This window comes from Pygocentrus nattereri, chromosome 14 (genome assembly GCF_015220715.1).
Source record: "Pygocentrus nattereri isolate fPygNat1 chromosome 14, fPygNat1.pri, whole genome shotgun sequence".
Taxonomy (NCBI): domain Eukaryota; kingdom Metazoa; phylum Chordata; class Actinopteri; order Characiformes; family Serrasalmidae; genus Pygocentrus; species Pygocentrus nattereri.
In genome coordinates, this window is record NC_051224.1 from 20,829,087 (window position 1) to 20,844,097 (window position 15,011).

Below are 15,011 nucleotides of genomic sequence, written 5' to 3' on the forward strand. Positions count from 1 at the left end.
GTCCTTGAAGCTACCCACTGCATACTTCCAAACTATGACGTGCAAAGCTTCTTGGGAAGTGTAGTTTGCAGTTCTGCACAGGCAACAGAGAAGTTTCTTCCCACAAGCCATCACTCCCTTGAACCATGGAAATATTACACATGCACAATTACAACTGGACTTCTTAAATACAGTATTATACAGTATATATGGTATACTCAATAGTCCATCTCCTAACTACCATCTCAGACCAGTGTTTCCTTATTATCCCACTTATCTGACTCGTTACCTCTTATCCCTTTAACCACTATACATCCTTTAACTGCTGCCGAACTCAGCACTTTTAAGATAAGACGTATAACTCTGCACAATGCAAGGTTTACAGGTGTAATTGTGTGTGTGATGGTCAGAGTCTGTGGTAGCAATGCACATTCTATTCACTACTGTCAAATGTTTGTCTGATACTGTGCACTGTGAGCTCCTGTAACCAAAACCAAACTCCACATGGGTAAACATACCTGGCCAATAAGGCTTGATTTTGATTTAAAAAAAAAAAAAATGAAAGCAGCAAATAAATGAACCACAATCCTAACATTTGAAATCCAAGTTTATTTGGCAAACAAAATATAGAATAAAATCATTAAGAGACGATATTTTTACCATCACCACAGCACTATTCCATGACTTATTTCTCCCACTAAAAATGTAAAACTAGGTCAAGATCAGTAAAACGCAAGCTTAGTGGGGAATACGCATCAAACCTGATACATGTCCACAGGCAAGTCAAAAAAGGTGCGATCTAAATAGCTAGTAAAGAAGGGAAAGGGAGAAAAATACCTACAATACACAACAAATCGCAGAGATGCATACTAAAGAAAAGAAAAACAAGCGTTTTGAAACTGATTTTGCACATTTTATCAGATTTGAGTCTGGGCCTTAAACATCTTCCAAGTCTCATCCAAAGATCAATCAAAAGAACTTAAGACAGTGCATTTACCACCTCAAAGTACATCATTCGCTTGTGCCAAACATTCAAACATTAATTTGTCCACCCCTAAGGCCGTCGCCATGTCATGAATTTTTTTTCCCACTGAATTATGAAATTCCTGCGAAACACTTAGAGGCATGTAAAATAAGTTTTGAATAAAGTGAAAGGGAAAAAGTCTTGATTACAAATGTGTTGAGAGATTAAAGATCTCTCTGCCCACGGCCATCTGGCTTTGAATGGAGTCCCGCTTCAACCTTCCACACCTTCCCCAGCACGTCAGCTTCAGTGGCTGCAATCTCGCCATCCCTGAGCCATCCAAAAACAGAGGCCAGAGGATCCTCAGAGGAACGGACACCCCAGTGTCCCATCTCCTCTTTAGCGAAGTCCAGAGACGTGCCACTCAATATGCGTCTCTCTGCTCTAAAGAGAACGGGATTAGGAGTCATCGTTTCCAAGTATTTTCCTGCGGCAAATCCTATTTATTGACAGATGACAAATTTTATTGTTGATGATACAGGGGTTGGTTGGAGGGGTAGTTCAAGCTGGGATGCCTCGTTCTCCCCCCCACCCCCCCTCCCCGTCTCGGTATGCTCCCCACACATCTCAGGGAGACAGATGCAGACCCATTTCGTTGGTGTAATCTTGAACGCCGGGTGCAGCTGTGCTTACGGGGATCCCGTGTGGGCGCGCAGGAGGGCCTCTACACCCCCCCTTTCCCGCATGGTGCTCTGTGGCTCTGATGCCCCAGACCCAGTGGATTCTGGTGGATTTTTACCCTCGCTGGACCGAAGTGATCTACAAGGATCCCGTTCACACCCATGCAGTCCATCCTTCGTACAACTGTGCCAGGTTGTCCAGGTTCGTAGCCTCTTTGATGACATAATCCACCTGCGAGACGAAGAGAGAGACAAATTACCACAAAGACAATAAGAACATGTGGAGAAGTCCAAAGTCAATGGTCAATGGCGCTCTCATTAATGCTGTGTGACTGACGAGAAGCCTGTTGTTAGCCCATGGATTATAGCTGTGTTAACATGGCTGAAAAGTCCCCCCTAGAAACTACAATTAAGCATATAGATGTGTTGTATATTACTTGCAGAAAAAAAAAAATACCCCTTTCAAAAGAAAACATTTTTGCAAGTGAGGGATGTTTTGGTGCTCTGTATTTCTTTTAATTGTCAAAAAAATTTTAAGAAACGATAAGTGCCTGCTCAGTGACGCTCATTCTCCTGTTAGGGTCCATGTCCCTTCCTTCCAGTTTCGCCTTCACTCTCTTCCAAACACTCACAGCATACGAGTTCCTCTCTTGTACAGCTGAGGGGGGAAAAAAGAGAAAGTTATACAATATATTCATTCCCTTCAAAAACTGGAGTTGGCACCCCTCATTACTTGGGTTATTCAGAGACAGCACATCAGATTTGTTCGTTCCATTACAAGCTGGCTAAAACCAAAACAACTGCATTCAAATCAGATTCAGTATCTCAACAAAAAACACAAAAGTGACTTGAGATGCACAAACCTCTCCCAGTTTTAGGGTCCCTCACGGCTCTCTTGGGGCTCGGGGCCAGGCCTTTGGTGGCAATGAGCAGGGTGCTGGGTGGGGTGTCTGCTGGGGTTCCAAAGTTTCGAGGAAGGGCTTTGCGAGCATTCTGAGACATGCTGTCAGGCTGAGTCTTCATTGCACTGCAACGCACCGCTGTACAAATACGGAGAAACCAGAGTGAAATCAGACCATGCACTGGAAATCTCTACAAACTGCAGAAATACTACTAAACTTCTAATGCAAATAATAATAATAATAATAATAATAATAATAATAATAATAATAATAATATTATAAATAACAATAACAATAAAATGTTCCTTACCAGCAGCAAAGCTTGTCTGCACTGTTGAAGTGGGACTTGAACAGTCACTTCCTCTATCAGTGACCAGGGGAGAAGCAAAACCAACCAACCCATTGTAGATGCTGCATTAACAAGAACCAGAAAACGGTTACAGCAAACATTATCCATCAGTCCAGCTTACATCAGTCACTTTAATTAGCAAAACAATAAGACCATCGATGCTGTCCATTACAAATGATTGTACTACAGTTAAGGGGTGCATGAGGCAAAGTAAAAAAAAAAAAGATCAAACATTTAATAATTTAATAACCATCAAATAAAATTGTTGCAAAAAAAAAAAAAATGCTGTGAACAACCTGTTAATCAAGCAACATGATAAAAGATCATTATAAACAACTTAATGGATGAGTGGCCATGACACATGACCACTCATCCATTAAGTTGTTTTTTAATGATCAAGCATTTCACAGCTTCTCATGTGGCTCAGACTTTAAAACCAGAACTCTGTTTAAACAAAATATGCATGTACAATGTAAGCCTTGCGAATGTATTTTCTCCTGATAACTGGGCAGTCATGTGTACATGAGCAGTATCTCAATCCACAAGGCTGATGCAACAAAAAAAAAAAAAAAAAAAAAAAAAAGTTGCCCAACAGACTTTTTGTGCTCGAATCAGCAAAACATACTGAGAAAAGGCTAAAAACCAAGGGAAAGGTAACCTAGGAGGCATAACTAAACTAGCAAGAATATCCATCTGTCCATTCGTTTGGCCCTTTTCACATTTTTTTCTGCTGGAAGTTGTTGTTGCAGGGTAATGTCAAGTTGAGGTCATACAAGTGGAAGAGTCTGAAGCAAAAACAGCCTCATCTCAGTTTCGGTGGCTTGTCAGCTGATGGTGAGCAGAGCAAAACAGCTTTGTGCAATTAATAAACTGAATAAACTTTGACATGTGGAGTAAAAAAACCTCTGTATCTGCATTTCAGTTCTGAATGCAGTTTGTGTTTTCAAGTTTCTGCTACAGGCATCAGTCATTCATTTTCTCCCTCAAAAATGATCAGTGACTAAGAGCAGATGCTCGTACACTTGTGCCGGTGGTTCCACCTTAATTGGTGCCTTACCTGCCAGAATGTAACTGCTGCACCATTTAAGGTGGAATGGAAAATTCAAACAAGAAGCTGACTTCAGCCTCATGACTTTTTAGTGTTTGACAGTTTCTCGTTTCAGATTAAAGAATCAGGAAACAAGATGAGCGATTATAAACGCAAATGACAAAAGCACTTCAGACTCTGACGCCCCGGTAACTACGATAAAGCCACCCACCTTTCTGTGGTGAGCTGAAGGGATACGAACACCTGTATTTCTGAGGTTAGTAACTGTCCGAAAAGCAATAGCACGACTTGTTGTACCTCCTTTTTGACACTTCCATTTCTTGTGAAAAGGGCCTATAGAAACCTTTAAGATGTGTCCACATAAAAGACTGAATGTTTGCGTTTGGCTCACTATACAATAGGGACAGTCTAAAATACCAGCTTTATAGGTAGAGCCCGTTTCACTGTGCTCATGCTGTTATACTGAGGCCTGTTTCAGCAGTGTAGTAAGAAGGAAGCCCAACACTGAGGGCTGTCAATCACACACGCACAACAGATTTTATTATTCCACGCCCCACACTGTTCTCAAAGGTCTGATTTTGTAAGCTGTGTTTTGGTAAATATCTTTTTAAGATTCAAACTTTGCTGGATGTTTAATATTTTAGGACCAAACAAACATTGTAAAATATTACTGTGTTCCCTACACACTTAAAAATGATCGTTCTTCAAGGGTTCTTAAGTACAGAAAATGGCTCAGCAAAAAGGGTTCTTCTATCATTATAAGCTTAACTTCGTAACAATAGAAGAATCATTTTATGATTCAAAGAACTCTAATTATGCAAATATGCATGAAACTTAATCATGCCTGGTTCTATATAGAACCCTGAAGAATCAAGTGTGTGCAACCTTAACAGGCCGACTCATTTCAACTACAAATGGTACTAGACACACTGCAATACCAGCTTGGGTTCTGAAGTGTACAGGCGCTTTAACACTAAGCCGCTTGTTTTGAGTACGCCAGCTCACCTCTGGCTCTGGACTTTGAGCTCCTTGAGTGTGGCAGGAATCTCTTGCAGCAGCTCCACCTGCTCCAGGCTGCGTGGCTGACCCGTGGCCTGCACCACCGTGAATAGCACTATCTGCACATTATCCTGCCAAGCCTTGTATTCAGACAGGAACTGACGCACACTTCCTTCGTAGGTCACTTCCTCTCCTTCTGCAAGGGCATTCTCCTCATCCTGCCAAACAAAAGCAGGGATTAATGGAAAGAAGCATGTGCATACTAATGCATACTGAATGACACATGTGCATGTGTGTGTGCAGACTTAATGCGTTACTGTAGCTGCTACAGCCAATAGCATTCTTGGCTGTACGAAAAGTTTTACTTTAAAAGTTTTATTTTCCTGGTTCAAAGACGAACTCAACCCACTTTGGCCATAGCACGTAGCAGGTGCTTAACATCAGCTAGCAGGCGGTTGTGATTTGACAGGATGCCTTTGATAGTGTCCACGAGAAGCTGCAAGGTTTCAGTCACACTGTCCAGCTGCTGCTCCCGCTCCTCCTGCAGGGCCCTCTGGCTGGACATCTCCTGTGACAGATGCTTCTGAGCACACGCTAGCCACTCAGGCCCGCCAATCGACAGCTCCATCACTGGGCTCTACGGAAACAAACCCACAAGTTAGAATATTGTATTTTCATAGCTGTTCTTTTATAACAGTTACTTTTTGACAAGTGAACCTAAAGAGATTGTGTAGCTCATCAACAGGTGATGCTGATAAGAAGGGAGGGGGGGAAAAAAAAAAAAAAAAAAAATCAAGAGTCAGGAAAAAGCAGCTCAGGGACATCCAAGAGCCCTATGCACCACCATAGAACACTTGCATTTGATTACAGCTTTCGTTCGAACACCAGTCAATTGACTCTGCGCTCTCAGAAATCCTCTAAAGAGATGTTTTAGCATCAGATAGCTGGAACCAAGCCTGGCAACTTTATCCTGCTAAGCTCACATTAGTACCAAGCACCACAGGACAGGCTTGATTTCAGATTTCTTTCTAGCTTTCATCATCGAAGGTTGTTTCATCAGAGCAGCAGTTAGTCAGAATACACCATGCACTGTGGTGTGTGGGTCAGATACAAACACCAAGGAACAGGTTTAATGGCACCTTTCTGTGCCTTCGTCTTCACTCTCTCTGATCTTGTCCATCATTTAACTTTTCTCAGTGCTTTTGTTTGGCAGAACTGAACTTGAGCAGAGTTATTAAGCTAGCCAATTCAAGGCTAACCAGTTCCTCTCAGTTTGCAGCACTATTTAACATTTACCAGATGGTTGACATTTATTGAATGATGCCTCAAAAACTGTACTGTGTTCATTTATTTTTGACCATGTGTAGTGGTGCTTGTAAGTTTGTGAACACTTTAGAATTTTCTAATAATAACTGAAGGTGAAATTAAAGCTATGTAATACTGGATCATTTCTGGATCAATTTTATGCAGAAATATAGAAAATCCTAAAGGGTTCGTAATCTTTCAAGCACCACTGTAAATGCACTACCCACTTTCTAAATACCACATATGTGGTACAAAATGCTCCATGAATGCCTTTATATCCAGAAAACTTCAAGATAAATAATTCGGTCATTTATAACTATGCAAGTACACTGCAAAGAGTCACATGTTCACAAGCAGTTTTAGAGAACAGGGGGAGGGGAAAAAAAAAAAAAAAAAAAAAAAAAAGTAGTACTGGTCACTCGCCAACTACAGCACAGAGAGCTGTGAAGAGAAATGAGAGCAAGGAACAAACCAGTCTGTGGAGCAGCTGCAGCTCCAGAGGGGAGACAGAGGTGCTGAACTGGGCGGCGTAGGAGCAGGTTGCCTGGCAACGCTTCACCAGGTCAAAGAGAGCAGCATCCATGCTCAGGGCCTCTGGGGTGCGTGTGCGGAGGCCCTCAAAGTTGAGGACAGTGCTGCAGAGAAATGTGACCTGGCTGGTACGCTGGCTCTCCTTCACCACCAGGGAGCGTCGCTCAGCAATGGTACCCTCAAAGTCCTGCAGTACTGGGGCAAGTGCTGGATTTGCACCACCCGCCCACTTCAGTCTCTGCTCGATACTGCCCTCTAATGATGCCAACTTCTCCTACAGGATCAGAACAACACCGTGAAGCGGATCTGTAACCAAGCAATGTAAACAGTCTAGTCTACTGCTAGATGAGAAGGCTTTCCAAGAGGAGACATTAACCTGAACACTTGCAATGGCCGCTTCATCCTGGCTGAGCTTGTAGATCTTTTTCTTCATGTTGCTGAGGATGATGGAGCGTGGCGGAGGGCTAACTGTCAGAGGCTGACTCCGAGCACCAAGCACATCCTCATGCTGCCACTGTACGAAGATATCAAAGTTACAGTTAGAGTTAAAAGATTAACTGTTTTTAATAGTGAAATAAAAACATGCAAGAGCTCAATTTTCAAATCACAAGACCTACATTATGAACAAAGTCTTAAGTGGAGAAATTTGTGTGTATTAGTTGCTAACCATGTGCTGTGTACATGACAAACAAACCACCTCAGTACCTGACTGACAGCAATCAAGTGTCCAGCAATCAAATCTCAAGCAGAAAAAAAAAGGATGTGCTGGTGGTCTTAGCCAAAATAACAGGCCTGGATCTTAATTTACAGAAAATAATGGAAATTTGAAACAGTCACTTTACTGATGAGATACAACATAACTGGATTTTACCCCAAATCATTCAGTCCATTGTTATAGCTAAATGTACAGTACCAAGGACTGATCAGGATGGAATAAAAGGTAACAAAAACAGGCTAAATAAATGCATGAAATTTAATTTTGCTGATACTGGAACAAGTGCAAAAAATGATTGAGACAGACAATAAGTTTGAAACAAATTCACAGAGTTAACTAAAAGAACTGACCAGCACAGAATTCAGATTGGCAAGTGCTTATTATTGTATTGTTGTTTTATTTATTAACGGCAATAATAAAATGGTTGGTTGTGAGTGAATAAAAATCTTCATTTTTAGCTTTGTTCAAAAACATTTAGAACATCAGTTAAAAACAAAAGCAGCAGTCTGTAATCATGTAATTAACGAAAGAAAGAAGATAAGAGGACAAATTAGCTAGTACTTTGAGCCGGCGTTAAAGGGTTAAGCATCATGCTCCTGCAGAACCAGCTCTTACCTGAAACATGGCTATATGCAGCTGGGCTCTCTGCAGGCTGACTTTGCAGGCCTCTATGCTGACCTCCAGACGACGCACCAGATCCAGCTTCTTCCAGGCTGTGTCATACGAGCTGGCCAGCACTGTGGCCCTGTTCAGCAGCAGCTGAGACAGTCGTCCTGCCTGAACTCCTTGCTCCACTGCTTTCTTACACAGATCATCCAGAGAAACCTTTCCCTCTGCCCCAAAGTCTTTGGCCTCGACTTGGGCGATGAGATCTGTGCCAAGGGCGCTCAGGGCACTGCAAAGGGCCAAGCCCAGTGCCTGTGTGGGGAGCCCCATCAGCATCTGCCTCACGAAGTCTGCAGTGAAGGCTTTGATGGGCCGCGTCATCTGTTCCTCACTCACCACAGTGGAGCCGCGGTACAGGGGCTTCACTATGGGGATCGGGCCATTAGACGGTGGGGGTTCATCAGTGGGAGCGGGGCATGTGCCTGAGGAAAATTGGGAAGAATAACATCAGCTTCTAGAGGACATCTTCAGGTATAAATATTTGAGTGGTATAAACATCATCGTTCACATCACAAGCCCTACTGCTTAATGTTTTTTTAACGTCACTCAGTGTTGATGGTTCACATTCTTGTTTGACAACAATGTGTGTCAATACTGTGAATACACCTGTGCATTAATAATGGCATGTGCACATCTGATCAAGTTAGCTACTAAAAATGGGGTGGACACAACAACAATATATAATGCTAGAGTCATAAATTACTTCACATTAAGCCATACTATGCTTTTTGGAGAGTTTCACAGATACACTCTTAAAGAAGCACTAAAGAACTGCATGTTTCATTACAAAGAGCATAATCCAGCATTTTTCATTGGAATAAATCAATGCATTCAGAGTAAAAGTGAGATTCCTGGTTCTTTTTTGTCTGTTGGAACACATTAAATTTCAAAAATGTGTATAATATACTGTGCACTGTGAAAAAGTAGTACAAAAATGTTACATCGTTGTCATATCACCAAACCCTATACTATTAATGAAAACAAAAAAGATTTTAAAAGATCAGAATCAGAGTTAGATTTCTGTGTGATCTGTCACACTATATTTCAGTTTCTAAGACACTGGACCTGGATTATCAATGCAAATTCTGACCAGCTGACCCACTGCTGAAAGGTGGAATAGACCATAACATCAGCTAGACGGGGAACTCCAAAACTGGACTAGTCTCTCATCTCACCTGACAACGTCTGCGCAAATGAGGCACACAGGCGGAAGAAGTCACGGATGGTTTGGAGCCTCTTGAGGAAGAATATTTCCTCTAGGACCTGCCGGGTCTGCACATTGTCAAAGAAATGCACCTGCATGGCCCTGGCCTCCCGGATAACGTCCACCTTCCTCCAAGCAGCGGGCACATCCATAGAGTTCAGCTGCACAAAAAAGAGAACATGAGCACAGCTAGCCATGAAATAATTTGAATTACATAACATGAAATAAATTAAGATGAATAAATGTAAAATTAATTATTATGGTTTGTGTTTTGCTAGATGTGCATTTCGATATCGTGTATGATGCATTATATCTCATGACCAATTTTCTGCTTATATCAGAATCAGAATCATATAGGCTATTTTAGGGTCTCTCTTAACATCTGACCTCGGACAACAGATGAAAACGAACCTATTCTGCTAACATCAGCTCACTTACAGTTCCGTTCATACAGTTTATTAACAGGTGCTCTCCCTGACAAATTGGCAAATAAAACAAAAACAAACTGGCACCCCTTCTACATAAGCATCACCTTTTCAATCAAGAGGCCAAAAGCAGTCTCCAACTGTGCAAACATTCCATCAAAGGCCACCAGTAGCATCTGTCCCGCGGTCATTTTAGGAGTGTCCTGCACTGAACCGTCAATGTTTCGTGGCTGGATCAACTCTGAGTATTGGACACGGAGCACCCTGTGAAGACCACACACACACACACACACACACACACACACACACACACACACACAGTTAGGGCCAACGAAATTGGGGAAAATATCTACTTTCTGACCAATACTGTGATTGTGAAGTTATAGAAAACAATGCCTTTAAGCGCCAAGAAAACCAGCACATAAAATATTCAGGCTTGATGTTTGAATGTTGTGTGCCTGACTGCCAGCTTATGAGTTCTGCACATTAAATAAAATTCACACATAAAATACAAACGTTGAATAATGTAATCAAAACTGTAGCTCTTCCAATTTGAAGGGAGCAGTCTTCCAAACTGTGATTTCTATAAAAATTCATACAGCCCTACAAAGAACATGGTTCAAAAACGGAATTCACCTTGTGACATCAAGATAATGAGAGTCTGCATCTTCCTCTAGACCCATGGCTGCATTGCGGAGGTGAGTCTGCAGAGCCTCTCCCAGACCCTGCAGGGAAACCCCATCAGCACACTGCTCTATGAGGGTGTCCAGCTCTGACAGCATGGCCTCCAGAGTGCTCTCTCCTTTCAGCATACAGCGCAGGGCCTCAGGGAAGATGATCTGACGGAAATTGGTGTTCAGCTCCTGCAAGGGTACCAACAATGTGTCAATTTGTGCCGAGTAATCAAGTGGTTTACCAAAAGTGCTTTCATCATAAAAACTCAGCATTATAACATATCATAATTGCGATATGTTCCTGAAGATGTTTTCAAAAGCTTCACTTAGCCCCAGACACAATACACAAACAAATACTAATACTAAACAGATAAAAAGCAAAATGTGATTACAATCTAGTCTGCAAACAAACAAACAAACAAACAAACAAACAAACAAACAAACAAACAAACAATCAATCTCACCTGTAGGCAGGTGTAAACCCCATTGGTCAGGTAGACGGCCTGCGAAGTGTCAGCAGGGCTGAGGACATCCAGATCATGAGACTGGAGCTGGCACTCTTTAAGCAGCTGGACTAGACAAGTGATATTACCACTCATGCTGCAGAGCTCCTCCAGAAACCAGGCTCCATCTCGGGACGTCAGCTCCACCAGCTGCTCTCCTGCACTTGCTGCCGCACCCTCCATCACCAGGTTACGTCTATCGGAAAAGCACAGACATTAACACTGACTGGAAAGGAAGCAAGATAACTCCAGCGAACAGGTAAAAGTATGGCTACAGTCATATTACATGCCATAAGCCGCAGTTACATAAGCACAAGGAATATCACATCAATTTGACTGTGAAAGGACAAAAAAATGGATTGGTTTCTGGTAGTGTTAAATTTTCTTTTTGTGCTGGGTTCAGCTAGGTGTACTTTAACTCTATGAATTTGTAAACAACAGAAGCAACAACCAATAGAAAAAGAACTGCACAATTTTCCCCCCACAGATTTGATATTTCTTGATAAACCTGTTTGCAAGTGGTCCATATAAGGAGGATTTGACCATTCACCTGGATGATCACTATAATATATAATTAGTGCATTTTTTAAAAATGCAAATTAATCATATTACCAAGTTTGACCCCAACTTTCTCCTGTAATTCCTGTGCGGATTTACTGAAAAGCACAAACATACATAACACGACGACTGAGGAAACATCCCTGGTGTGCTAAATGGCAAGTTTCATTTTAAAAACCTCCAGATGTTCTAGTTCCATCTAGAACTGGATGACTAAAGGTCACCACTATAGAAACAGAGAGTGCTTGCAACGTGAGCACGGCAGCAAGGAATCTAACATTCAAGTATGTCCTGCAGCGCTCATCACAGTGGCTCTCCGTGACAGGGGGTTTGTCGATGCTTTAGCCAAATGCCGTAAAATAGTCTGACATTTCAAACACAGTCCTGCAAACACAGCAGAGCTGAAAGTTGAGCAAGCCTCTCATTGTCAAGAAAAGGAGACACTCGTCCAGGAGATATATATATAGCCCTGTGACCTGAAAACACAGTCTGATGTTACATGGCCATCAGATCTACTGACAGCATCCCAAAAGCATTATAATCCAATACCCCTTTCCATATGTTTCAAGCGAGCAGGCTCACCTGGTGAGAGCGCAGAGAGCGGAGACGATGATCCCAGCCAGGCTGAAGGAGGCAAGCTCAGCATCCTCATGCAGGAAGACTTTGATGCAGCGCTCTATCTCCTGCAGCTGCTCCTCACACACAGGAACGCTGGCACCTTCTGCCTTCAGCCGCTCCACCTGTCGCAGCAGCCGTGTGTTCGTCTCTGAGGCGTGATGCTGCAGGGCCATTTCTACACTCGATAGGAACTGGCAGGTGGTAGCAGGTGGCTGAGGCGCAAACTGCATCTCATAACTGCGGATAAAAAATAGGAATGTGTGAATTTACTGATCAGAATCTCATGTCATGTCCTGTTTAATGTTTTTGTGCTCCAGAACCATTCAGTGCAGACTGGCATCATTAGTATTGTCAAAATTCCTTGTTTTGGAATTATGTTCATAAACGGCTTATAATTAGCAGATGAGTTGAATCAGCTGACAGCACAGGGCAAAAAACCTGGGCTGTGCACAGGTATATCACTTTTATACATGTTGCATTATAAGACAATTTTCAGGGAGTCAACAATGTAAGACAATGTCACGTGGTTAATGTTCAATAATGCGTTTGTTGCACATTAATTATTTCAATAAATTATCTCTATCATTTTGTCTGGAGGTTTCATTGAAGCAGGAAACCATTTTTCCATCAATACTGGAAATAATCAGATCCTTTAAATCTTCAAATTAGACTTAAGGCCAGATGTGATCTAGCAATGAGCTGTTTGGGGACAATTTTGAGAATTTTTTGGGCTAAACATGGGTGAAAAAACTGAGCAGGAAATGTCCTTGTTTGCGGCACAATCCAACATCAAAATGTATCCTTGATGTGAAATCAAGTCAGACACTGCCAACCTACCCTTGAAGACAATCGTATCAATCAGTAAAAATTAAAAACCTAAACACCACCACCACACAACAAATGATTATGTGTAGGCTGGCCAAGACAGTGACTCCCACAAGTCACTTTTCCAGCATATCTAGGAACTGGAGTGACTTGCCTTATAAATACCTCAAAATTAGATTTAATTCTCTCCAACGCTTAAATCATAAATGTTTTTCCACTCACTGGTGATAGACAGCCTGGCAGTGCTCCACAGTCATGTCACACACCAGCTCCTCCATCCACTGCTTCCAGGCATACACTCTGTGTCTGTGCAGCACGGCACGCGGGTACAGCAGGGCCACGGTGGCATAGCTGTGCAGGTGCTCCAGGCAGCCTCGAAGCAGAGATCGGCGCTGTTGCAACAGGGCACTAACCTCTGCCTCTAGAGCTTCACACTGGCTGATTAGGTGAGCCTGGCCTGCGTTCTGCAGAAAGGCTGTGGCTGGAACGTAGCTTGGTGGACCTGCAGCCAAAAAAAGGAATTGGGGGGGGGTTAAGGAGGACAGATTCGATCACATACCTAGAACTTTCCTTCTTTTAACGAAAAAGCTGATAATTTTTCAGCCTAGCCTGGCTACGCAGCATTAATTCCAACCAAAAACTGCAATATTCAGTGGAGCACTCAAGCAGTGGGTACAAACCAAGAAAAGAGATTTTGCAGACGCTACATATGGTGCAGTATCAGGCCAGTAGCAGGCAGTATGGAGGAAAAAAAAGAAAAAAGTATAGTTCAAATTTGTTACTGTTAAAAAAAAAATCTCTAATTTATTTCATTCAAATAAAACATTTTAGGTAAAAAAAAGTATTTTTATTGTTCAAAATGGTAAAAACAAAACAGTGTGTACACACACATTTTATAAAATTTTTTATATATGTATACACACACACACACACACCTCTGCGTCTTACAACAGTAATGCCATGGGCCCTGCAAAAAATGCCCTTAATTTCTACCAAGCTGTATTGGGCTACTTATCAGCTTTTTGTTTGAATTCTTTCGTGTCACCTTAAATGGAGCACCATTTGCATTCTGGCACCTGTACAAGAACCTGAATCTAACTGCTGCATCAATTAAGGTAGAACGGATAGAGTCTACATCAGTTTAGTCAAATTTCTGAAGTCATGTGTGTTCTTTACACGCATATTCCTTAATTTTCATCTAAAACAAACACTCTTGGCTCAGCTGCTTAGTAGTTCTGGATGAACTTTATTACCCACTTCTACATCAAGCCTGGGTTATATTCAATTATGGCACTACCCCCCCCCCCATTCACATAATTACACCAATGAAACAAATCCACACTCCACAATAGGACATATAAACTCATACAACAAACACTTGGCGAATACCTAAGTCTATGGGGCTGCTGATCTCTTGCAGCAGGCTGGCGAGTTGTGTGGCTTCCAAACTGGCGAAAGCAGCCTGATATTGAGAGATCCACTGATCCAAATCTGACAGTTTACTCTGGATGGCATCCTGCACGGTTCTCTGTCTGGACTGCAGCTGGGTGTGCTCAGAATATCTGAAGAAGCAGAGTGGTGAACGAGAGTTAACAAAGGTAAAAATAAAAGTTTTAATTTCAACATTAACACAGAACACTAACATTGTAAGAATTTGAATACATTATTGAAAAACAGGCATTTGAAAAGTGAACCGTCTCTCATTTGCCATCTTTCATTAAAACCACGATCAATGGTCAAAACTATGCATGTGGATACAGAGTAAAGCAGGCGGAGAGGAGACTGTGCTCTAATGCTATAGACATCACACTCAAATGACCATTTTTAGATTGAAAAACCTCATTGACTTGGCTTTCACCTCACTCATTCACATTCAGCAGGCTGAAGATTCTCCACATATGGCACTATTAGCGATTAACTCAGCATTTTGCACCAATGACACTCTTTTTTTCCCAGCACTTGCATCAATGATCCTGCATATCCTTGTTTTCTCCCCTCCAACGTCACCTAAAAAAACCTAGGGTTTGTGATTTTTGAGCTTATTTTGTTAGAGGGATGGCATGACC

At 42.0% G+C, this 15,011-nt stretch overlaps 1 protein-coding gene across 1 annotated transcript in view; it reads right to left on the minus strand.

The window, feature by feature from the left end:
• Positions 1–568: 568 nt before the first annotated feature.
• smg1 (SMG1 nonsense mediated mRNA decay associated PI3K related kinase) overlaps positions 569–15,011 on the minus strand; it is a 65,224-nt gene continuing 50,781 nt past the window's right edge. The window contains exons 47-62 of the mRNA XM_017697399.2: positions 14,335–14,507; positions 13,168–13,447; positions 12,085–12,357; positions 10,906–11,140; positions 10,404–10,630; positions 9,875–10,031; positions 9,314–9,503; positions 8,088–8,560; positions 7,134–7,271; positions 6,699–7,031; positions 5,331–5,558; positions 4,928–5,139; positions 2,836–2,936; positions 2,487–2,663; positions 2,175–2,281; positions 569–1,855 (exon numbers count right to left, since the gene is read on the minus strand). Coding sequence (XP_017552888.1) covers positions 1,778–1,855; positions 2,175–2,281; positions 2,487–2,663; positions 2,836–2,936; positions 4,928–5,139; positions 5,331–5,558; positions 6,699–7,031; positions 7,134–7,271; positions 8,088–8,560; positions 9,314–9,503; positions 9,875–10,031; positions 10,404–10,630; positions 10,906–11,140; positions 12,085–12,357; positions 13,168–13,447; positions 14,335–14,507 — 3,382 coding nt within the window. The 3' untranslated portion in view covers positions 569–1,777. The remainder of the gene's footprint in view (positions 1,856–2,174; positions 2,282–2,486; positions 2,664–2,835; positions 2,937–4,927; positions 5,140–5,330; positions 5,559–6,698; positions 7,032–7,133; positions 7,272–8,087; positions 8,561–9,313; positions 9,504–9,874; positions 10,032–10,403; positions 10,631–10,905; positions 11,141–12,084; positions 12,358–13,167; positions 13,448–14,334; positions 14,508–15,011) is intronic.